This window comes from Rutidosis leptorrhynchoides, chromosome 4 (assembly GCF_046630445.1).
Source record: "Rutidosis leptorrhynchoides isolate AG116_Rl617_1_P2 chromosome 4, CSIRO_AGI_Rlap_v1, whole genome shotgun sequence".
NCBI classification, from domain to species: Eukaryota; Viridiplantae; Streptophyta; class Magnoliopsida; order Asterales; family Asteraceae; genus Rutidosis; species Rutidosis leptorrhynchoides.
In genome coordinates this window covers 93,866,166-93,889,549 of record NC_092336.1, presented here as the reverse complement: position 1 = coordinate 93,889,549, position 23,384 = coordinate 93,866,166, and the positions used below count along the sequence as shown (strand labels likewise).

At 34.7% G+C, this 23,384-nt stretch overlaps 5 protein-coding genes across 5 annotated transcripts; 4 read left to right on the top strand and 1 right to left on the bottom strand.

Annotated features, from left to right (window-relative positions):
- Positions 1 to 4,877: 4,877 nt before the first annotated feature.
- LOC139840824 (uncharacterized) lies at positions 4,878 to 6,524 on the top strand. Its single transcript, XM_071831067.1, has 6 exons — positions 4,878 to 4,994; positions 5,147 to 5,227; positions 5,529 to 5,714; positions 5,801 to 5,935; positions 6,030 to 6,182; positions 6,374 to 6,524. Exons 2-6 carry the CDS (start codon positions 5,151 to 5,153, stop codon positions 6,522 to 6,524), a joined length of 702 nt encoding a protein of 233 aa, XP_071687168.1. The 5' UTR covers positions 4,878 to 4,994; positions 5,147 to 5,150.
- A 97-nt stretch (positions 6,525 to 6,621) lies between these two features.
- On the top strand, positions 6,622 to 9,036 carry LOC139845440 (uncharacterized). The gene is made up of 2 exons (XM_071835697.1): positions 6,622 to 8,347; positions 8,934 to 9,036. Exons 1-2 carry the CDS (start codon positions 6,688 to 6,690, stop codon positions 9,002 to 9,004), a joined length of 1,731 nt encoding a protein of 576 aa, XP_071691798.1. The 5' UTR covers positions 6,622 to 6,687; the 3' UTR covers positions 9,005 to 9,036.
- A 1,315-nt stretch (positions 9,037 to 10,351) lies between these two features.
- LOC139843801 (translocase of chloroplast 34-like) lies at positions 10,352 to 13,596 on the top strand. Its single transcript, XM_071833955.1, has 8 exons — positions 10,352 to 10,467; positions 10,758 to 10,849; positions 11,128 to 11,235; positions 11,588 to 11,712; positions 12,360 to 12,624; positions 12,749 to 12,817; positions 12,899 to 13,060; positions 13,467 to 13,596. Exons 2-8 carry the CDS (start codon positions 10,763 to 10,765, stop codon positions 13,542 to 13,544), a joined length of 894 nt encoding a protein of 297 aa, XP_071690056.1. The 5' UTR covers positions 10,352 to 10,467; positions 10,758 to 10,762; the 3' UTR covers positions 13,545 to 13,596.
- Positions 13,597 to 15,830: 2,234 nt separating this feature from the next.
- On the top strand, positions 15,831 to 18,541 carry LOC139840823 (pentatricopeptide repeat-containing protein At5g16860). The gene has a single exon (XM_071831066.1). It carries the CDS (start codon positions 15,831 to 15,833, stop codon positions 18,390 to 18,392), a length of 2,562 nt encoding a protein of 853 aa, XP_071687167.1. The 3' UTR covers positions 18,393 to 18,541.
- Positions 18,542 to 20,059: 1,518 nt separating this feature from the next.
- LOC139840325 (superoxide dismutase [Fe], chloroplastic-like) lies at positions 20,060 to 22,952 on the bottom strand. Its single transcript, XM_071830593.1, has 8 exons — positions 22,829 to 22,952; positions 22,687 to 22,730; positions 21,930 to 22,004; positions 21,470 to 21,830; positions 21,269 to 21,387; positions 20,806 to 20,832; positions 20,686 to 20,709; positions 20,060 to 20,554 (listed from the first exon to the last, which is right to left on the bottom strand). The coding sequence occupies exons 1-8, from the start codon at positions 22,890 to 22,892 to the stop codon at positions 20,333 to 20,335; spliced, it is 936 nt and encodes a 311-aa protein (XP_071686694.1). The 5' UTR covers positions 22,893 to 22,952; the 3' UTR covers positions 20,060 to 20,332.
- Positions 22,953 to 23,384: the final 432 nt, after the last annotated feature.

Below are 23,384 nucleotides of genomic sequence, written 5' to 3'. Positions count from 1 at the left end.
ATATATATATCGTATATGATATGAGAAAGGAAAAGAAAAAGGTGTAGTTTCTTCATTACTCCGTGCCTTGCTTTTATAGGCAAATGATTGATACTGTTGTAGGTGGAATGTTAGCTGGCTACCATTCAAAGTTGAATCAATAATATCTCGTTGCAAATTATTGATTTAAAATTTTCACTTATGACCCTTTAACTATGCTCAATTAAAAACTTTTTATTATTTATATTATTCTTATTATGAATTATTTAAATATTATATTATATTCTTGTGCATAGTTGACTTGTACTTTCAGCTCCGTTGCGTCGAGCGTTGAAAGTTGGTTCATGTCTAGGTTCCGGATTTTCAAACGCCTTTTCGTATAATTTAATATCTTGTACTTTGCGTTTTGCGGCTTGTACTTTTGTAATTTTGAGACGTTTCTCATCAATAAATTGAACCACTTGAATTGTACTTTGTACTTTTTAGCTTTTTGGTCATTTGCGTCTTCAAATCGTCGAATCTGTCTTTTGTCTTCACCTTTTATTATTTAAACGATAATTACTTGAAATTAGAACAATTGCAACTAAAAGCTTGTCTTTCTTTAAGTATAATGCTATGAAATATATGTTCGTTTTTAGCATTATCAGAGTCATTGAGTTCATCAAGATTGATAATAAGTCATTCATAGTTTGGATATATTATGAGATGGTATGCATGCCTGTCAACTTTCGTTGAAATGAAAGTTTGTCTTTTAAAAATGAATGCAATATTTGTAAAATGTATCATTTAGAGGTCAAATACCTCGCGATGTAATCAACTATTATGAATCGTTTATAATGTATATGAACGGGTCCTTTCATAGGAAGTTAAACTCTTGTGATAATTCTCCATCAGAATTCTATTCTTCATAACTATCTATCTTTATCCTCATAGTTATATTAATATAATCATAGTTAATCTTAATCTACCACCGCTTGTCACTTGGGTTAACTATATAGGCACTTTTGTCCCACATTACTGAACAAACATACAAAAATACGAACCTGAGTTATATTTACCACTTACTCGTTAAAAGGAAGACAAGTAGGTGAGTTATAGCTAGGAAACCCCAGCTAAATATAAATAATAAAACCATTACTCTCTTCTGATAGTCAGAGCTGATGTGCTGCGATCTAACGACACTGCACAAATAAAATCGCCCGTTTTGGCCATATCACCAAAAAATAGGCACTACAATGAACACAAACATTATCATAACCACCCAAGTGACGATAAAATGGATTCACTCCTAATAAGATACAGAAAGAAAAAAATTTAGCACAATGCAGAATCAATTGAAGATAAGAAATTAACCAACTAACTATAAAGAAATATACCATCATATGTATTAGAAGTATGTATCATATTAGGAATCATGAATGTATTTAGCTATTGTATCCTGAAATGTTCTCTATCGCCGGTGAAGAAAGAAATCCAAAATTAGATACCAAGATTGGTAAAAAACAGTCATTAATATGTTCATTAATCCAAACTGCAGACCCGTTTGGTTAGAATTCTGACTGTCATTAAAGTATGAAAATTCTACTGCATTTGAGCCATCAATAGTGGACAACAATAAGTTTTGGTGCTGCAGGCCTCGCCTTTTACCGGTAAATAACATTCCATTTTCACCCACACCAACTGAAAAACTTCCACGCCGTCTTTTACGCCGCTTCGATGAACTTACGTCAGGAACAATATCTTTCGAACCATTATTATCAATAACAATCCTTTTACCACTTGCCATTATAACCCTAATAAAGAAACGTAATATATATATATATATATATATATATATATATATATATATATATATATATATATATATATATATATATATATATATATATATATATATATATATAACAATTATATTAGAGAAACTACATGCAAATATTTGACCAAAGGAGTAAGAATAAAGGACATTAAAAACTTACAAGCAACCCAAATAATTTGCTGAATGGATGTAAGCAAATTAGAAAGATTAGACAAATACATAAAGTCAATAACAAAGAGATATAAACATACCTTATATGTGTGAATTGATGTTGATAGAGAAAAAAATGGAGAAGAACTTTTTACAATGGCAATAAAATAGAAGATTTTGCAATGCTAAGAAAGAAAGAAAATAATAGTCAAGTTGCAGTATTTAGTAATATTTGTCAAAAACATATAATCACATTTTCCAATTTTAATATGTATAATATGTATACCTGTGTTAAATTATCAATAAATTGATAACATGCAATTAGTTGATTCTCTATTGTTCTATACAAATTGTATTTCATGTAGTATACATATATTGGTATCCATATACTATGCTACAATATGCATGAAATTGAATTATCTGACCTATACAATTGGGCTAATTGTAAGCACTTATTTTCTATACATTTGTATATTCACATATTTCTAATAAAACTTTTACATAAATAGAGAATGCTAATATAGAAAGACAAAATTTATAATTCATTATACATAATAACATTTTACATTATGTTACAAATTGCAAAGCAGTTTACATCGGTCATCACTTGAACTATCTTCATAAAATAAATACAATATAATTTTTGAATCCTTTTGTACCACTTGTTTTTTTATATAATCAAGTTGTGCCTCTACACAAAGAAACTAGAACATCTTTGCACCATAATCAAAATACATAACTGAAGAGAATTCAGACGAAATTTTTTTCTAAGTAAATCATGCAGCCACTCAAGGAAAAAGATAGTCGACTCGCATAGCTTAAAACTTTTCTTTTTTCCATTCACATATGACTTCTGTCCAAGTGAAAAGTGGCCGTCGTAGAAGACATCCATCTCGATGTACCTGTCATCATCACTAATAACATAACAGGATAAATGATTCGATACATAATCAGTAAAACCATTGCATAAAAACTTATAAACAAACATCATAAACAACGAATGGCATATACCTTGAAGTTTCACAATCTGACATTATTTTCGATTATTGGCCTGATGTACCAAAGCCGGTCGGTTAATAGGCGAAACTTATACGCTGTATTAATTAAAGAATAAAAAAATGTTATTTAGTACAGCAAACTATAATCTAACCAATTACCAAAAGTGCAGAACAAAGTCTAAGCAATTACTGATATTCCATAACAGAAAGACAAACAGGCGTACACATTTTACAAATATTAGTAACATCTGTTCTGTGTCATACGTTAACATAATGATAAAATACAATAAAAGGCCAAAAGATATATCTTATATACACTGAAATATAGAACCCAATAGGATTTAATCGTACAAAAACGAATCGGATACCCAATTCTCGACAGATGTTCCACAACACACATGGTTTCAACAATACATAGTAAAATACACGTTATGTTCCATTACACGTTATGGTAAAATACTGCAATCAGAGGGTATATGTTAAAATACCAGTTAAAAGGAAAGAAAGAAACAACCAAACGAAATAAAGAAGGCAAAAACGAAAGAAAGAACCCAAAACTTAACTTGCAAAATACTTAATTTGCATATCAACAGACACTAAAAGAAATTAAACGAAAAGCAAAAAACCGAAAATAGATGTTACCAAAACCAAAGATGCACGCTCGGATGCTACGAATCACAGGAAATCACACTGAAAAACACCATTATATAAACATTAAACATAGCCAGCACCCAAATAATTGCAACAAAAACTATTAATTCAAATTGAAGGAAACAGTAAAAGAAACACCAATTGGCATACCGGAGAGATAGCCGGAAAACATCGACACCAAAAACCCTAAAAAAAAATTAAAAATTGAAGGAAACAATAAAAGAAACAACAACTGGCGTACCGGAGACAGAGCGTGAAAACATCGACACCCACGAAGGAGATGGAAGCGATGGACGTAAAGGCAAAAAAACAATTAACACATGTTAGCCGTCAAGTAATTGAATGAGCTAGTAAGGAAACAGTGTAAGAGTCAACAATAGGCGTACCGGAGACGGATATGGAGAAGTAAGCGAAGGAGACGGAAACAATCGATAGCGGTGAAAGAGAAATGAATTGAAGCAATTAGGTTTTTTAACGGAAAAATGGGTCGGGTCGGACTGGTGTGCGGTTTCAACAGTAACCGCCGCCCATATAGACCAATAGGAGTGGTAAAAAATTTACGGGTTTTAGATTATTGAGTAATGTGTAAAAGTATATGTTAACATATTTCTTGTGACATAGAACGTCAAGGCTGTATCATCCAGTAGATAAATTATAGTATCAAATTTAGATATTTACAGTTGTCTTGAATAAATTATATCAGATTTAAATAAGAAAAGTCGTTTTAAAAAAGAATATTTATATTTGATCATTACTGTATAAAAAGGATCCTTACACACTACTTTTTAATCCATACACACATAATTAACTATTATACCCCCTTACTTATGTTTAGAATAATAATAAAAGTTCAACTCCTTAGATAAATGCAGAGATATAATTGTAAGTTTATAGTACAAAAGTGTGTATGGATCAATAAGTGGTGTGTGAGTATCACTTATGCATTTATAAATGCAAATATAATAAGTTTAAATTTAATCATAAAAGTTACGTCCACCATTGTTAAAATCATTTACGTTATACAAATGAAGTAACTTAAAACATATACTCCATGGTTTTTGCATTTAATTATCCGAAACATATTTCATTCCAAAACAATATTCTATCGTAACGCTTTAACAACCCAAAGTTCTTCACGCCTTTATTCATTCAATTCAAAATAAACTAAAATAAAATAATATAAAATCACCACTTTTGTTTTCATTCATTCAAAACAAAGAAAGTGATACCACGCGCCATTTAACTACAATTTCAAATTCTCTCACTTTGTCCTTTCTAGTTTGTACTATTCAGTAACACTTTTAAACGCACCACCGTCAGCCACCGTTAGCCACCGCCGCAACTAATCGGACAGAAACAACACACATACGTCCACCTTTGTTCATCAGCTTTTTGTTCTTGTAAGACTTAATGTTAAATTTTAATTGCTGTTGAAGATGAAGATATTTAAATTCGCAATGCTTTTACTTTTATTGTGTTTACTAAAAAGATCGATTATTTTTTTATTTGTAATGAAGTGTAAATTAGGGTTTTTTATGGTTTTTTGATTTAGGTTGATGACAATGATTGGAAGAATTGATCCAGATGCTTCACTTGATTATGTTGAACTTCAGATATTTCCAAGCCAGAACAGGTCTTTAATCCTTATGTCCATATAAAATATATATGTATATCAATTTAATCTATTGATGACATTGTGTTCACTTTTTAGTATTTAAGTTTCATAATTTTGGTTTGTTTGGCTAAGTATCTGAGGTGTGAAACCACAAAATATTCTGACATTGGTTTAATTGTATATATATTCATATTCATTTGTCCTTGGTATGAAATAATATGATTTTTTTTGCTGGTGTCATCACTTGTAGCATTGAGATAATGCAAAATGAATAAATTAGATTTCAAATTTGAGTAAGTTTTCTCATATCGTTTTGCAGGTATGAGGCATTTGTATGTAGTAACAAAAGGTCAGAAAAGGTAGCATCAGGAGCGTTAGAACGGTTATTATTGCATTCACCTCAAGTAAAAGATTTGTTGTCTAAAGGGTCGAATACAAATTTCAAGATTTTGCCACCTGATAATGTCAATGATGCTGAGTGGTTTACAACAGCCACGTTTACAAGGTCCATTTCATTTTACAGGCCATTGGTCTATTTCTGGTTATTATTTTTATATTTTTTGTAAATTTTTTATAACTAAAATTTGTCAGATTTCTGCATATTATTGGTTCGCGAGACATCGTTGGTATAGGAAATGAGATCATTCAATTAGAGGAGACTAAAATGTTCCAACTTTCATTGTCTGGCAAGGCTGATGTTAATATTACATCGTCAGTCGATTCGAAGTATGTGTTCTTTTTTATCATCTACCATTCGTTAATTAAAATCCGATTTTGTTCTGTTAATGACTCCTTGAACATATGTTGTGGCTTATGATAGGAATGAACTACTTAAAGCCGTTGATTTAAGGCTCATGTCATTAAAAGATGAAATAGTTGCTACATTCAACCAGGCTACTAATGGCAGATGCTCAATTAAAGACATATCTGACCTGGAAAATTTTGCACATCATTTAGGAGCCAAAGATACAAGGTATTATGATATAAAATTTTGACACATGTATGTATGAATGGGTAAAATTTTCTCTGTAATGGGTCAAACGATCAAATTAAATAGCGGTCACAAAAGGGTTGAGTAGCCCAAATTGTAGTTTTTACTCATAAAAATTGATTATCTAAAACAAATATGTTTTGTAACTTCACATATGATATAAATTTTGATAGTATTTCGGGTCAACCAAATAAATCTGTTACTCAACCTGCCAGACCCGCCCAATTTGCTACCTATAAGCAAGATCATCACCTACTAAAACCATATCTTTTTCAGGGACTCATTACAGAAGCTTGTAGAAATGAGCCTTTTTCCAACAGTTGAAGACATCAATAATACCAATCGAAATGATATCGTGGTTCAAAGTGAACTAAAAAACTCACCAGACGATGAAATATCTTCTTGTTCAAGTAAAGAGGACCAACCGTCTGTTGAAACGGGTCGGGCTCCAACAAGATTATCAACACCTCGAAGATCATCATCTCCTATGCGGCGAGTACAAATTGGACGGTCAGGATCGCGTAAGGCTGCTGCATTAACTATCAAAAGCCTCAATCAGTTTCCCGTTAGGGAAAAAGTATTGTTTCCAAGCGAGCAAGCTAGTAAAAGCAGTGACGAGGATGGCCCAGAGGGACCCACGAAGCAAAGCGTGTTACGAATGAGTGTGCAAGATAAAATCAATTTGTTTGAAAGCAAACAAAGAGACCAAAAAATGGATGTTCCCAAAACAAAAATGTTGTTTAATAAAACGAATGGTGCGAAGAAAACTGTATTGAGAAGATGGAGTTCGGGAATGGGTGTAATTGCTACCCAAAATCCCGATACTAATCCCGAGACTTTTTCAATTAGTCCCATAAATGTAGCACCGGGACCCGAATCTGATACTACAGTTTTTGAAAGTCAGGTTTCTGCTGAGGCTGAAGAAAACATCGAACCACTCGAGCCGTTAGGTGTGAACGTGGACCCTATCGAACCTGAAAACGAAGAACGCTTTGAAAAGCATCCAGCCTCGATTGAATGGAGTCAAGAAAGGGAAGCCGAATTGAACCAGATGTTCATTGAAATGATGGAAAATAAACCGGTTAGCAACGGTACGAACTTTCCAAAGCGAATGAGAGCCGAAAATCTCGACGAGGAAACTGTCGGAAATCGAGGCGAGAAAGTGAGTGAAGCTAATAGTCAACAGAAAAGTCAAAAGAAGTCAAATCCGTTGTCAAACTCTGGGAGGGACGCTTCAAAAACTTCCGTTTTAAAGAAAGCTACATCTAAAACATCTTTGCCTGCTATTCGCAAGTCATGGTCATCGATGACATCACCAAGACCTACAGTGACATCACCTGGTACCAACCGAACTGGTCGAGAGGCCAAGTCTGCTTCATCAACTGTTCGTTCAACCACGAAAAGTGAACGAACCAAGACTCTGAAGGCAACACCAACAGACGCTAACAGGATTCTTAAAACCATCACTGGGAAGAACCAGTCAACATTGACCAAAATCACAAAGTCAACTAAAGCAAATATACAATCCCGTGAAGTCAACGCTGCTGTTAAGCCTAGTTTTTGTAACAAGGTTACTAAGAAAAGTAGCGTGGTTCCACTAGAAACAAAGCCTTTTATTCGTAAGGGTTGCGGGATCGGACCTGGTGTTGGACACGATATCTTCAAGTCAAAAGTATTTGGTCAAACTGACAAAGCTTCTAGAATCTCTGAAACACTGACCCAAAACGAGGAGAATGAGGTTGTCATGACTCCTGAAATAACGGAATCCAAAGCGGTTGGCCCCACCAAATGTACAGAATTAACAAATAACAGTTGCAGTGACAGTTTTAAACCAGAGATTAACTCCGACACAGAAAGCCCAGTGCAGATTGTGTCTCCGGTCAATGTTGTTGCGTCAGCTGGCACTTCAAGTTTACAAGTTCGTCGGTCTTTGTCTGAAATGCTTCTAGAAGATAGCAGTGAAGAAGCTGATATTGGTGAGTGGGGAAATGTTGAACACCTGCCAGTTTTGATTTACGAAAAAAGTTCACCAAAGGGGCTTAAAAAACTCTTGAAGCTGGCTCGAAAAAATAAATCTGATTTTCATCCAACTAGGTGGTCTAGCGCATCAGTGTTTTTGGACGGAGATGATGGTGAAGTAGTTAAAGGTAATAAGAAAAGTGCTTGTGGTAAAATGGGCGGGCTGGGCGGGTCAACACTTGGTACAAATACGAGTGAATTTACATACCAGAATCGTCCAAATGTACCAGAGGTCTCGGCTTCCATGGACGCAACAAAAGGTAAAGTTTTTAAGTAAATTGTGCTAGCTAGTTTTCTTGTTTTCTTGTACTTTTTAAAATGCAAGCAAAAACATGTTCCAAACATTATTCATCATGCAACATACCTCAATATAATAACGTCAAAAGTGTTGGTGCATTGGTGGTGACCTGACTTCCCAGGGGTTCGACTCCCGCTTCAAAAATATTTCCCTCGAGGTTACCTGCCCATTTCATGGGCCTCAGAGGTCTTGGACGTCTTATGTTCAAGCCTCACCTGAGTGGGTTTTACCACGCGCGATGTCCGTATGGATTCGCCGTGGGGGTTTCTTCTTAAGGGACAGTAGGACTGTAATGTTCGTCCCACCAAATAATCGGGTGGGTGGGTTCTGACATCGTGGGTGGGTTCTGAGTTGTTATTTGTAAACTCACAGCTTTAACAATTTTGTATAATTTTGTGCTATTTCTGTTTTTTCAGCAACAAGGTCATCATTATTCTCTCTTTCAACATTTAGGGGAAACAAGACCAGTGAGAGCAAGCTTCCTTAATACCTGGGAGCATGTAAAATATACATACAATCTGCAATATATGGCTGAATTTGTATTGACTGTCCAAGATTCTTGAATTGCTTTTTAATTTCTAGATTGTTACATGTAAACTGTGCTCTTATTTGCTACAAATATCCTTACTAGAATGGGTTTGTTACAAAGTTAGTCAATTGAGTATTGACTCTGGAAGAAGCTACAAATCTAGCCTGTTAACCTTTTTGGTTTATTTGCTTGCATGTTTTATACTACATTCGTTTTCTTTTGCTTAAATATGGTATAACTTGTGCGATTTTTTAGTTGCATACTTTTTGTATTCACAAAACTGTCATTTTGTTCACGAGATGTTTCAGGTTTGAATCATTCTAAGTAAACATTGAGTGGTCAGAGTAAAAAAAACTTGTCTTCACCAAATGACCTGAATAAGAACAACCTCATTGTTTATTCATTTTACTTGTACCAGATTATTTATACAATAAATATTATAATTTTTACTACAATAGCATCACATGAGCACCAAAACATTATAACTAACTCATAACTAAACACTATATATCATAACAAATGCTACCTATGTTAACTAAACTTAGCGTACAACCTCTTAAGCTGAATGTGTATTCTAATAAACTTGAATACATCTGTTTCTTTTTCTCCCTTCTCCTAAAGATATGACAAATACTCGATGCGAACTTTGTGAAGTGTTGACAGCGTAACATGGAAGGAAGGAGTGTAACTTCTAATTTAAAAAAGAGTAATATTTTAGTTCAATCATTCGTCGAAGTGAAGCTTTCGAAATAGTCAAACCATTAAGTAGAAGGGCAAGGTGACAACATGAAAAGACACAACATATTTTTCATTTGCCAATGAATTGGATCCACCTCGACTCGATCAATAATGGAATTTTGGCTAGAGAAAGGTTCAGTGACATGGCCCGTACGTTGACCTCGACTTGATAGAATCATCCAATTAAACCCAAACTCAAGAAGGATCACGAGTTTGAGACTCGATAAAAGAGAAAGTCTTGACATTAAGAAAATAAGCTTAATTGTGAAAAAAGAGGCCCACATTCATTTCTTCGTAATATTCATAGACGAGTCTATTAAAAGATCGATATTAATCATGACATAGCCGAGTCTACTAAAAGAGCGACATAGTCATGGTTAACCATGACTAGCTCTATGGCTAAACCGTAGACACTCTAAAAATTTGAGTCATAAAGCATTTAAGAACTGAAAGTATCTCTTTGTAAAAGTTTAAGGACTGAAAGTGTATTTAGAGATTAGTTAAAGGACAATCTATATAGATTCACCAACTGCAAAATCCCTGTTGTTAATAAAACCTCTGTTGCCAGTTCAATTGCAATCGTTACGAGAGACTTTAGGGTTTCTCTGTACGTCCCTAAATTCGTAACACTTTCGTTACTCACAGTTCAAGGTTCCAAATATCAAATTTTTAATAAGAATAAGGTATGCTCCAAAATGTATGCTCTTGTGTTAGTTATATTGTAGTTTAATTGCTTTGTGTCAAAAGTTGTATACAGTTACTCATTTTTATACTCAATGTCTAAAGTATTATCATGGAATTCAATGTTAAACTTGAACTTAAGATCTCAATTTATGAAAAATCATTTTCGTTTTTGTGGATAATGTCTAAAGTTTTATCTTACATTGTTTTTTTTATGTTATTTATATGGTGAGATTTTGAGAATAGTGATTTTAGGCTATGGCTCTGGCATTTTACTTTATGATATTTTCAGGTTCAATGGCGCGTGAATGGAGTGGGATTCAGCAGCTTCCTGTTGCTACCCAGACCAAGTTACTGGAGCTACTGGGAGAATTTAAGGAGAAGGTCTAAATTTATCCCTAATTGTTCCATTTACATTTGGTTAATGCCATTATGAATACTTGTTTTTGGACTTGTATAGATTTGATTGAATTCTTGAGTGTTTCTTATAAAGGAGGCTCTTTTTTGCAACTAAATATGTTTGTTTAATTTAATTATCTGCTTCTTAAATAATGGCGCTGTTTCAAAATTACCTCACAAACGTAAGTTAAATAGAAAAGGGTATAACTTGATTGAAGTATTATACGTTCTGTTTAATTGAATGATGATATGTAATGTGACAGGAGAGGCAGAGTTTGACGGTTCTTGTAATGGGAAAGGGAGGTGTCGGGAAGTCTTCAACCGTGAATTCTATTCTCGGGGAACGTGCAGTTCCCGTCAGTGCTTTCCAGGTATTTTTTATATTCTTGTAGTTCTAGTTTAAAACGGTCATTTGCGACCCGTATGCTTATAAATGGGTCTAACGGGTAGAAGGTTACCCAACGTGTATTTATTAAAATCCATACAGCCTTTTTAGCTACTCAAATCAACCTTTTAAATTATAAATGTGAAAGCCTAAAAGGCGAATGGGGCCTACCCAGCCTAACATGACCTGACCCACGTTGACTGAGATTTTACTTTTTTTGAACCGAACCTGAATTGACCTTTGAGACCTCTGCCCAACATGGTTACTTTTTCATCTTTTTACCTGTAAGGATGATGTTCTCAATTAAGAAGTTTTGATTTATCGATCTGATTTTGTAGTCAGATGTGCCACGACCGGTGATGGTTTCACGTGAGCGGTCAGGGTTCACTTTGAACATCATTGATACACCTGGAATTGTTGAAGGAGGTTATGTCAACAATCAGGTCCTGGATCTCATCAAAAGGTCTATACTGACTTATTGTATATACATATGTAAAATTAGAATATCATGTCGTGTTACCAGCAATGTGTGTGTGTGTGTGCGCGCTAATACTAGCATTCAATCAAATTTACTCATTGGTTTTGGTATGTTGATCGTATTAAGATGCTAATAGTCAAAGCTCAAAACAATTTCGTTGAGATATTGCATCTATTGGGATGAACAAGTACCACATTGATAATTTTGTTATATTATTATGCTAAGTTAGCTATTTTAGAATTCGAAAACGGCAGGGGAGAAATAGTATGTAATGTGTCAAAACGGGTCTTTTTGTGGTACGGGTCGAATCGGACCGCAATTGGTTTGGGCAGGTACGTCTTTTTGTTAAGCTCTACAGTTCAAATAGAGCTTTCATTGCAAAAAAATGTTTTTTATACAATAGTCTTAAATGTATCATAAAGTTTCCTAGGAGGTTATGCATTAATATTGGATTTTGGGCCACTTCCATCTTTCGACCTATGAACCCATTTGATTTTATTTGTAGCCATTTTTTATCATGCTACCTTTTAAAGTTGAATATTAAATATAAGTTTATTTGATATTTCCATAGGTACATAGGTTGAAATTGACACTGTAGGCTCTTATAAAGATTTGTGATTATGAATGACCAGGTTTCTTTTGAACAAAACAATAGACGTTTTGCTATATGTGGACCGACTGGATTCGTATAGAGTGGATAACTTGGATAAGCAGCTTGTTAAGGCCATAACTGAGAGTTTCGGTAAAGAAATATGGCGTAAAGGAGTTGTAGTGCTAACACATGCTCAACTTACACCACCCGATTGTCTTGGTTATGAGGAATTCCTTGCAAAACGATCAGAAGCTATACTTAAAGTTTTGGACTCGGGAGCTCGGTTCAAGAGACGTGAAAGTTTGGTATAGATCCTCAATAATTCCTTAAAATTGGTCAAAATCGGTCAAAGTCAAACTTGGTCAAAGAAGTATGATCTTTTGTGTATCCTAACATCCTTAATGTTGTTGTTTTTGTTGCTTATTTCAGGCTCATAATGTTCCTGTTGTACTGGTTGAGAACAGCAGCAGGTGTAATAAAAATGATAATGAAGAAAAGGTTAGTCGTTTTTGTTGTTATGTTCTGGTCAAGCAACACTTTTATCTAAATTTACTTGTTATTTTCTTGTTTTTGTGTTAGATTCTTCCAAATGGTGTTGCTTGGATCCCGAATATAATTGATACGATTACAAAAGTTGCTACGAATGAAAGCAAAAGTATTTTGGTTGACCAAAAGTTGATTGATGGCCCAGATGCTAATGCGAGAGGGAAAATGTTCATCCCTCTCATCTTAGCATTTGAAGTAAGCTACAACACTACTTTGTTTTTTAAACTCATCTATAGCAGTGGGAATATGGGTGGGATGTGTACTTAGTTAAGATAGAATGTTTTTTGGGTACAGGTCAAACTTTGGCTCGGTTGAATGGGAAACTTACATTTTTTTATGTGCGCAAGAGTTTTGGGACAAACTAAAATAGAAAGGTGAACAATATATTTGGGACGGAGTGATAATTGGACATGTTGAATTAGGATACTTATGCTTAAAAAACAAATGTTGAACTACGTCTTTTGTACCTATTTTGTTTTATTTCACCGCTAAAGAGAAAAGATAATTAACCCATGCGTAAATTAGTATTATTTTGTCAAACTTGCCACCCGTGTGCGGTACTTTGTTAATTTGATCGGTTTACATCTGTTTCTTTATACAGTACTTCTTTGTCGTTAAGGGAGTTCAAAAATGCATTAAGGATGATATCGCTAAAGCGCCCAAGTCATCTTGGGAATGAACCCTTGTTACTCGATTAAAATATGTTTTTATTGTTGAGTTAGATGGTTTTTGTGGCAGTAATATTTGTTTCTTTTTTTTTTTTTTTTTGTAATCTGGAAAATCTTGGTGTTATTATAATAGACATTTTTGTAGATTCAATAATTATGTGGTGTTTAACATGTATTCAAATTTCAATAGGTATGTTACATTGTTCATGTTCAGGAGGTATGATTTCTAGTTGTTGCACCTCTGTTCTTTAGGCGCCAACCTAAATTTCAAATAATTATGAGAAGCAAACACTGGATCTGGTTGAGGTGTTTGGTCTCTAAACCGGATGTTGAACCAGACACGGTTAGAGGTTTTAGTTTGAAAATTTGAAGCTATGTTTTTAGTTTGATAAGGTTCGACTTTGGTTACAAACAGTATGGGACAAAAAACTGGCTATTTAAAAGTCAAGATAACGTAGTCGATTTGAATCTTCAAGTTTGTTGTATTCTTTTTAAGGCGTTCGAATTCACTTCTGAACCAGAAACTGATATTGGCCATTTTATAATTTATACCAAGTAGCAGCTGTTAAGTTCTAGCTTAACCAAATTGAACTAGTACTCAGAGTCTCAGACTAGATACAAAAAAGACCAAAAAAGCATATAGTGCTAAAATGCAGTATATGAGACCCTGCAATATCATATTCACTAGACATGGTGAGTTTAGGAGATTTGTCAGAACTAGTACTGTTTTCCGCTTTTATAAATGTAGATGATGATGAATCGGATACTCAAGTATAACAAAAAAAAAAAAAAAAAAAAAAAAAAAAAAAAAAAAAAAAAGGCTGCGAATGTGAATATATATGTAATGAAAAAAAATGAAAACTCAGTGTCTTATATTTGAAAGTGGTTCATGTCGGAATTGGTCTACCTGAACCAAGCCTGATAGTAAAATCGGGTGGAGTATTTAAACTCAACTCAAAACCAGCTATTCAACTCAAGTAACCGTATCTTTAATCAGGTCAACTACGAGTCTAATTTTTTTTTTTCTTTTTTGGCGAAATAATGAAAACTATTAAACGAGCTCATTTCTCGAGAAAGAAACGAGCTAAATAGAGGTACAAGAAAAAGCGACTAGGCCCAACGAAATAACTCGAGTCTAAATGCTGACCAAAAACTGCCGTGTTGGTTTTGAGTTGAGTTGTGTTTGATATTCAAATAAGTTATTAATTGAAGTTATGAAAGGAAAAAAATCTAGAGTCATTCATGTTATTGCTATTAGCTAAAACTCTAGAAATTTTATGAATTTATGCTAAACTTTGTGAAAGATAAATAATACAGTAATAAAATAAACTTATTCTCTAAGTTGGCCGTCACCAATTGACTAGTAGCAATATTTTTGTAAAACCCTTACTCTTTTTAGTGGTGAGGGGGGTTGATGGGTTTTTTTTTTTTTTTTTTTTTTTTTTTTTGGTATAGTGCTGATGTGTCAAAGGGGATGGGGGTGATAGGGTGATGGATTTTGTAATAGTAGGCGTGATGAGGGTGTGATGAAGGTTATTGGTCCCACATTTTTATTTGTTTTTTATTTTTTGTTTGAGTTTATTATTTTCATTTGTATATTTAACATAAATATAAGTAATAAAATTTTATAAAAACACACATAAATTAATTAAAAACAAACGCATACAATTTATAAAAGTCCTAAAAAATAAAAATTACGACAATTAAAAATTCCTAATACAATTACCTTATTAATTTCCTACAAATTAAAACACACATTAATAAAAAAAAAAGGATAACAATTACTACTCGTCGTCGCTGTCGCTTGAGTGTGTTTTGTGGTATAAAAATGGAGTGATTTGGGGTGTATTTATAGAGTTTATTTAAATTATTTATTTTTATTATTTGGAGCCGTTTGCAACGGCTATAATCCCAAAACCGAATCCAATATCCGACCGTTACCTCCTCTCCTCCAATCAAATTCGTTTAACTCGTCGGTCACGCTTGGTGATGGAGGCATCGCGCCGGAGGGAAAAAGCCACCATCACGCCCCACTATGGCGCGATGGTGGCGCGATGGGGTGTATATCCAGGCCACCACGCCGGGTTAAATAGAGTCTTACAAAGTTCAAACACCATCACCATCTATTGATTCATCATCGATACAGAACTCATGTCACAGTAGCCGCAAATCATCATTCATCATCAATAAAATCGTCACCTTCTTCTGCCTTACTTTCACATTACATATATGAATCTTCAGTCTGTATTAAATCCAGTTCATCGATTGCATCTATAATCCATAATAACTTCCATTCCATGAGGAAACAACCACCACGTCACCTTTTAAATTTCTCAATCTCATCCTCATCACCACAACAACCTCATTTTAAACACTTTCCTGTGTCCTTCTTCACCACTATATCACCACGTACTCAACAATGCAGTTCCTCATTGACCAAAGTCAAACTTCATCACCAACAACTCACAGTCAACGGCCTACAATCACCACAACTCATAGATATGTACATCTCCCGCAACCCATCACAAGCCCTTGCTATCCTCACTCGTTTACCTCCATCACCCTCATCTGCTTTCTACTGGAACTCTTTGATTCAACGCGCTGTTCGTTCTCGATTACTCCATCATGCTCTTGACCTGTTTCGTGATATGCACGTGCTTGGTTGGCGTCCTGATGGTTACACGTTTCCTTTTGTTTTCAAGGCTTGTGGAGAGCTTTCGGCGTTTCGAATTGGTGTTTCGTTGCATGGAGTTGTTTGTGTGCTTGGTTATGAGGATAATGTTTTTGTTGGTAATGCTTTAGTGGCAATGTACGGTCGTTGTGGTGATATCGGTAGTGCACGCCAAGTGTTCGATGAAATGCTTTGTAGAAAGGTTGCGGATGTTATTTCGTGGAACTCGATTGTTGCTGCTTATATGCAGAATCGTGATTCGAAAAAAGCAATTCAGATGTTTTATCATATGACAAATTATCGGATTTGTGCTGATGCTGTTAGTCTTGTTAATATTCTTCCTGCGTTTGCGTCTGTTCGTGCATCGATGCAAGGCAAGGAGGCTCATGCTTATGCGTTAAAAACGCTGCTCGCTGAGGATCTGTTTGTTGGTAACGCGATAGTAGACATGTATGCCAAATGTGAGTTGATGGATGATGCAAACAAAGTTTTTGAGCAGATGAAAGTGAAAGATGTGGTTTCTTGGAATGCAATGGTTACAGGGTACTCACAGATAGGTAGATGTGAAGATGCTCTTGGTTTATTTGAGAAGATGCGTGAGGAAAACATTGAATTGAATGTGGTTACATGGAGTGCTGTGATCGCTGGTTATGCTCAACGAGGTTATGGTTATGAAGCCCTTGACGTTTTCAGGCAGATGCTTGTTTCTGGGTCCCAACCCAATGTTGTGACCCTTGTTTCACTGCTATCGGGCTGTGCATGCGCAGGGACATTGCTTCAAGGTAAGGAGATTCACAGTTATTGCATAAAAAAGATTCTAAATATAGACAAGAACGATCCTGGAGATGAACAAATGGTAATTAATTCTCTGATAGACATGTATGCCAAGTGCAAGGCTGGTGATCTTGCACGTAAGTGTTTTGATTCTGTTGCTCCTTTAGATAGAAATGTAGTGACGTGGACAGCCATGATTGGTGGATATTCTCAACATGGTGACGCTAACAATGCGTTAGAACTTTTCTCACATATGCTTAAACAAAACAAGCCTACAAAACCAAATGCTTTTACAATATCTTGTGCTTTAATGGCCTGTGCTCGTTTTGCCTCTTTAAGACTTGGTAAGCAGATTCATGGGTATGTAATTCGCAGTAGATATGAAAAATCTGATGTATTATTTGTTGACAACTGTATTATTGACATGTATGTTAAATCGGGTGATGTTGATGTGGCCCGTGTTGTATTTAATAACATGAACCAAACAAATGTTGTATCTTGGACATCTTTATTGACCGGGTATGGAATGCATGGTCGTGGTTTAGAAACCCTCGAGCTCTTTAACAAAATGAGAAATGCAGGTCTCCCAATAGATGGTGTGACATTTATTGTTGTGCTTTATGCTTGTAGCCACTCTGGTTTAGTTGAAAAAGGGTTGGAGTATTTCGACATTATGACACGGGAATTCGGGATTGTACCTGGGGTCGAACATTATGCGTGTATGGTTGATCTTTTGGGTCGGGCTGGTCAATTAGAGAAAGCTATGGAGGTGATTAAAAACATGCCTATGGAACCTAGCCCAGTTGTGTGGGTGGCTTTACTTGGTTCGTGCAGGGTTCATACAAATGTAGAATTAGGGGAATATGCTTCGAATAAGTTATTAGAACTAGGGTGTGAAAACGATGGAACATATACACTTTTGTCCAATATATACGCCAATGCTAGGCGGTGGAAAGATGTAGCTAAAGTTAGGTTTTTGATGAAAGATACAGGGATTAGGAAGCGACCCGGGTGTAGTTGGGTTCAGGGGAAAACGGGTACTGCAACGTTTTATGTTGGGGATAAAACTCACCCACTTTCTCACGAGATGTATAATCTTCTTGGTGATTTGATGCATCAAATTAAAGCACTTGGTTATGTTCCTGATATGAGTTTTGCTCTACATGATGTAGACGATGAGGAGAAAGGTGATATTCTTGTTGAACATAGTGAAAAATTGGCACTTGCATATGGGATTTTAACAACAGCTCCTGGTGTACCGATTAGGATCACGAAAAATTTGCGTGTATGTGGCGATTGTCACGTTGCCATCATGTATATATCTAAGATAATTGAACATGAGGTAATATTGAGGGATTCTAGTCGCTTTCATCATTTTAAGAATGGATACTGCTCCTGCAAAGGTTATTGGTGACGAAAATTCAAGTGTATATGAGAACTTGTTGAACACATATGAAGCTCTGGCTGGGAGTGTAACATCTAATTATAAACTACTTGAAGTGATACCTGTAATGTTATTAGGTGCATTATGGCTTCAAGTGCTCCATGACAGTTCATTGATACACTGCCTTACATCTACCACTCCCTCTATGGGTATGTATCACTTTTAATAAATCATTCAGTTTAACAGGGAATTAAGTTAGAATGCTGCTCCTTATTTGTTCAGTTTAACTAGAAGTTTACCCCCTCCACATGAAGTTCTAAAATTCTTTATAGAAGTCTAAGAAAGTGAATATCATTCACACCTTTCTTTAAAGCAGTTTCCTGTATATAGTTATTGACTTAATTGGTTAATTTTGATAAAAAGATCAAAATACTTCTGTAAATCTGAATATAAATGTTTATATGGATCAATATAGTAGGTAGGATACATTAAAGCTAGACTTTGGATAACACACCTTTCTTTACCCGTTTGTGTGACTTGACACATTCACCTTTAGTTAACATTTTGATTTGACCCATTTGAGACAAGCAACTCAAGTCGACCCATTTAATAAGATGTTCAAAGGAGGCTAAAAGCATGACCTCTTGTGCATTCTTAATGTTATTGCTGCTTGTTGCAGGCTCATTATTTTCCTGCTGTCTTGGTTGAGAACGGCAACAGGTGTGATGAAAATGACAGTGAAGAAAAGGTTAGCCGTTTTTGTTGTCATGTTTTCCTAGGGCAACACTTTTATCTTAAAGTTGCATGATTTTTAATTTGTTAGATTCTTTTAAATGGAATAGCTTGGATCCCCAATATGGTCGATTACTCGATACGATTACAAAAGTTGCTACCAATGAAAGCAGAAGCCTTTGTTTTAACGAAAAGTTGATTATTGGTTCGGATGCTAATGCAAGAGGGAAAGCGTTCATCCGTCTCATCTTAGCATTGCAAGTAAGCTATACAACTGCCTTGTTGAAGATCTTCAGTTGACATGGCCATATAGGTGGAATGAGTGACAAAAAGATGGATTTTTTGGTATGGGTCAAACTGGTTTGGTTAACTTGAAACACTTCGTCCAATGTTATAACTCCGTAAAATAATTAGTGTGTCAAATATGATTTAATAAAATCATATATAAGTTGTAACCATTACATCTTTCGTAGATGTTTTGTTTTAGTTCCCCAGAGAGAAATTATAACTCGATTCAAAGTAATGTGTCAAATTTGTCACCTCTGCCTTGTAATTCCTTAATTTGAATGTTGTACATCTGTTGCATTTTTTTTATAGTTCTTTGTCATCAAAGGAGTGAAAATGGATCAATGATGAAATCGTTAAAGAACCCAAGTCATCTTGTAAATGAGCTCTTGTTCCTCAATTAAACTATATTAGAGCTGTTTTAATAGTTAAGATGGTTTTAGTGAATTTTTTTGAATAACCATGTAGGCTATGCATACTTTGTCCTTGGAGACATAAAAAGTTTTAATTGGCTTGGGTTCCAAACTGGATGGGACTAAGAAACAGCATCTACAGAAATCTTGTTGCACCTTGCAAGGACAAAGTTGAATATAGTCAGTTAACATCTTGTTATTTTTTTCATTAGTGATGGTTATAGTTATTAAGATGGATGTTTACCGGGCTGCGAGTACACCTAAAGCTTGAAACAAAATTTTTTCATCCCCAACTACCTTTGTGAATCCATATTGTGTCATGTAACAAAAACCGGAGTTTGTAGAATCAAATAATTTCCTTCTAAACCTTCTTAATCTCGTAACAGACTAACAGCTGCTAATAAATACAACACCATCTGATTTTTCTAATATTCTAATCCTAAACGTTACAAATTTTTTTTTTTTACATGAGCTAACAACAATAACATCACAATTAACTTGTAATTAATCTTCGAGACAAAACCAGAATCAGAATATCAATCATTCAACATCCAGAAAATCCTCACCATCCTCTGTCTCACTTTCAAAGTAGATATCTGTATCTTCTGGTTCTATTGTGTCCAGGTCATCAATTGCATCAATTTCCTCCATTTCTTTTTCCCTCTCTGCTATTAGAACCTTGGCTGCTTCCAGCCTGGAACTCACCGTTTCCCATGATACCAGCTTATTCAGGAAAGTTGATACATAATCAGGCCTACGGTTCTGTAAAAACATAGATAACAAATAGCATAATCATCACATTATGTGCATATGTAAACCATGAAATGGAGATACAATGGGCTAAAGGGATTGCTTGGATATTCTTTTGAAGTATCTAATAATCAAGTTCTTACCTCAAAGTCAATGTAGTATGCATGCTGCAATCACATATAAAGATTAAAAGTTGCTTTAGTATGTCATGAACAAACAAAAAATGGAAATACAAATCGAAATGGAAATGGAAATGTTTTTACCTCCCAGACATCTAAAGTTAGAAGAGGCTGCAAAATAGAAGAAAAACAGACCATTTTTAGGTTAATCGAGAGTAAACAACATAGATAAGAATTCAAATCAAATCAAAACAACTAAGATAAGATAAGACGACATGGGGCAAACTGCAAGAAAATGCAATGAAGTTATTCATTTTTTAATGACATATATGCAACCCCTTTCTTTGTAACCAGTAAAACATGCTAACAATTCTTGTCAACATATGCAATTTGTGATCATTTAATGCAATACAATCACCATTCTTTTAGCCATTCAACAACATTGCAACAGACTTATCAGATTTTTTGTCTTTTGCAATTTAATACAACAAACTAACATATTTCGGTAATGATAATATACGTTATCAATAAATGGTTACAAAAGTAAAAAAAAATTACATAGCAATTTTTAAGTTTTCCCAAAAGCAAAAATATTAATGTTACTCACATGATACTCCCACACAAGAGGATTAATTGCATTAGGGCTTTTCACCACAACAAGCTTCTTGTCCTCCTCTGATGGACGTGGATTCCTAGCATTTGGTACATCAAGTTTATGCTCTTTATCTGCAAATAAATAAAGTCAAAATACGAGTCAAACCTATTTCCAACCTTAGGATCAAAAATTGGCTGGAAAAAAAATACTTACATACAAGCCAAGCCCAACCAGATCCGAACTGAGTAGTAGCAGCTGCCTTAAACTCATGTATTAAGCCTTCAAATGAACCGAAATCTCTGTTTATCAACTCTAAAAGTTCACCAGAAGGCTTTCCACCACCACCAGGTTTCATCGACTCCCAAAAAAATTCATGGTTCCAAACCTGTGCAGCATTGTTGAAGGCAGGAAGAAGATCACCTTTGTTGTATGAAGCGGCTATTATGCTTTCTAATGTCATTTCATCTAATTTGGTTCCCTCGATTTGCTTGTTTAGGTTGTTAACGTAACCTCTTTGGTGTTTTCCCCAATGATATTCCAATGTTTCTTGGCTCATATGTGGTTCTAAAGCATGCTATCACATGGATATAAGAATACAAGTTACAAAATGATTATTGAGGTTACTCTACACATTTAGGGTATAAGGAGATGTTTATGAATGTAGTAGTCGTACCAATTCATAAGGAGGCGGCTTCAGATCAATACTGGCTGATATTTTCGCAGGAACCGATTTCTTAAGACACCGTTTCTTTAGCATACATATTATATCATCAAAAATGAGAATAAATATCGAAATCAGTGCAATTATAATCTCATAAAAAAGGTTACAAGAATGTACTCTGTACAAATTTCAAAATGGTCGTACTTGAGCTACATTCACATTTTCAGTTTATATCAAGAGACATTTTTATAAGTTTGAGTAAAGCTTGAAGTTAACATAAGGGGAGTTCTTTTGTAACATCATCTCAAACAATGATAGTCTACACCTCAACTGAAAGTCTAACCGAAAACTTCACATATTTCACAATCAAACATCACCTAAGAGAAGTTACTTTTATACACCCCAACTGATAAAGTCTAGAACAGAAATTTTACATGTTTCTAAATCAATCAAAATCTCCTTTTAACTATATCACTATTAATATAGGCACAATCACTTAAATGTTGTAAACAAGCCTTAGGTTAAAAGCAACAAATGCATACATAGTTGGACATGCCAAATATAGCACCAATACCTTACTTGGTAAAAACTAGTTACTTGGCCATGAATAATCATCTCAATCCCGAATACACAAAATAAAATGTCACTCAGACATTTCATCGAACACCTTTAGCAGAATCCCCTTGTTTAAAAGCAATCAACTTTATCCGTGTATGATTGCAGGATGTTAGAGTAGATAATATCAAATAACCAATTAAAAACAACTGACCTGCTTATGTGGCAATTGAAAGCTCCGAGATAACCCACAAAATTCTGCAATTGAAATTCTAAAATTTTGTTATTTATTTATACGAAGTAGTAAATCGTCAATTGCGATATATAAACAGATAAGGGCGAGTGATGGGGAAAACCTGTAGAAGAAAGAAATGACGAAGTAAGATGAGAAGGGGTTGTGGTGAGAGTCACGGACGCCATTATCAGTATGGTGGTGTACAGAGCTTTTAGTTAGGATATGATTATGAAGACTGAAGAAGATATTGGCAAGGGGGTTTGGGAGGGTTTTTGGGTTTTGGTTTGATAGACAAATTGAATGAAGACTTTATGGTTTTATCTTTATATTTTTTTACAACAAACAACAATAGTACCACAAAAGTTGGATGGATACGAGGGAGTTAACATGTAGATAATCATTTTATATTCTTTACCAGAGTAAAAACATTTAAGAGTAGAGAGTAGAGAAAGTCCTTCATCTTAATGTATTATAGATAGAGATTGCTTCCGAATGAATCTCCGGTCAATAAGTAAGTTAAAAAAATGTGAAACGCATGAAAATAGTAGAATCAAATTTGCATGGGTTTAAACCTGTCTGAAAGTTCAATTTAGGTTTCAAACGACGGTTAAATCGCCAATAAATCGACGTTTGATGTTGACTCGATAAATAGAACCAATGTTATGGGCTTAAACCGA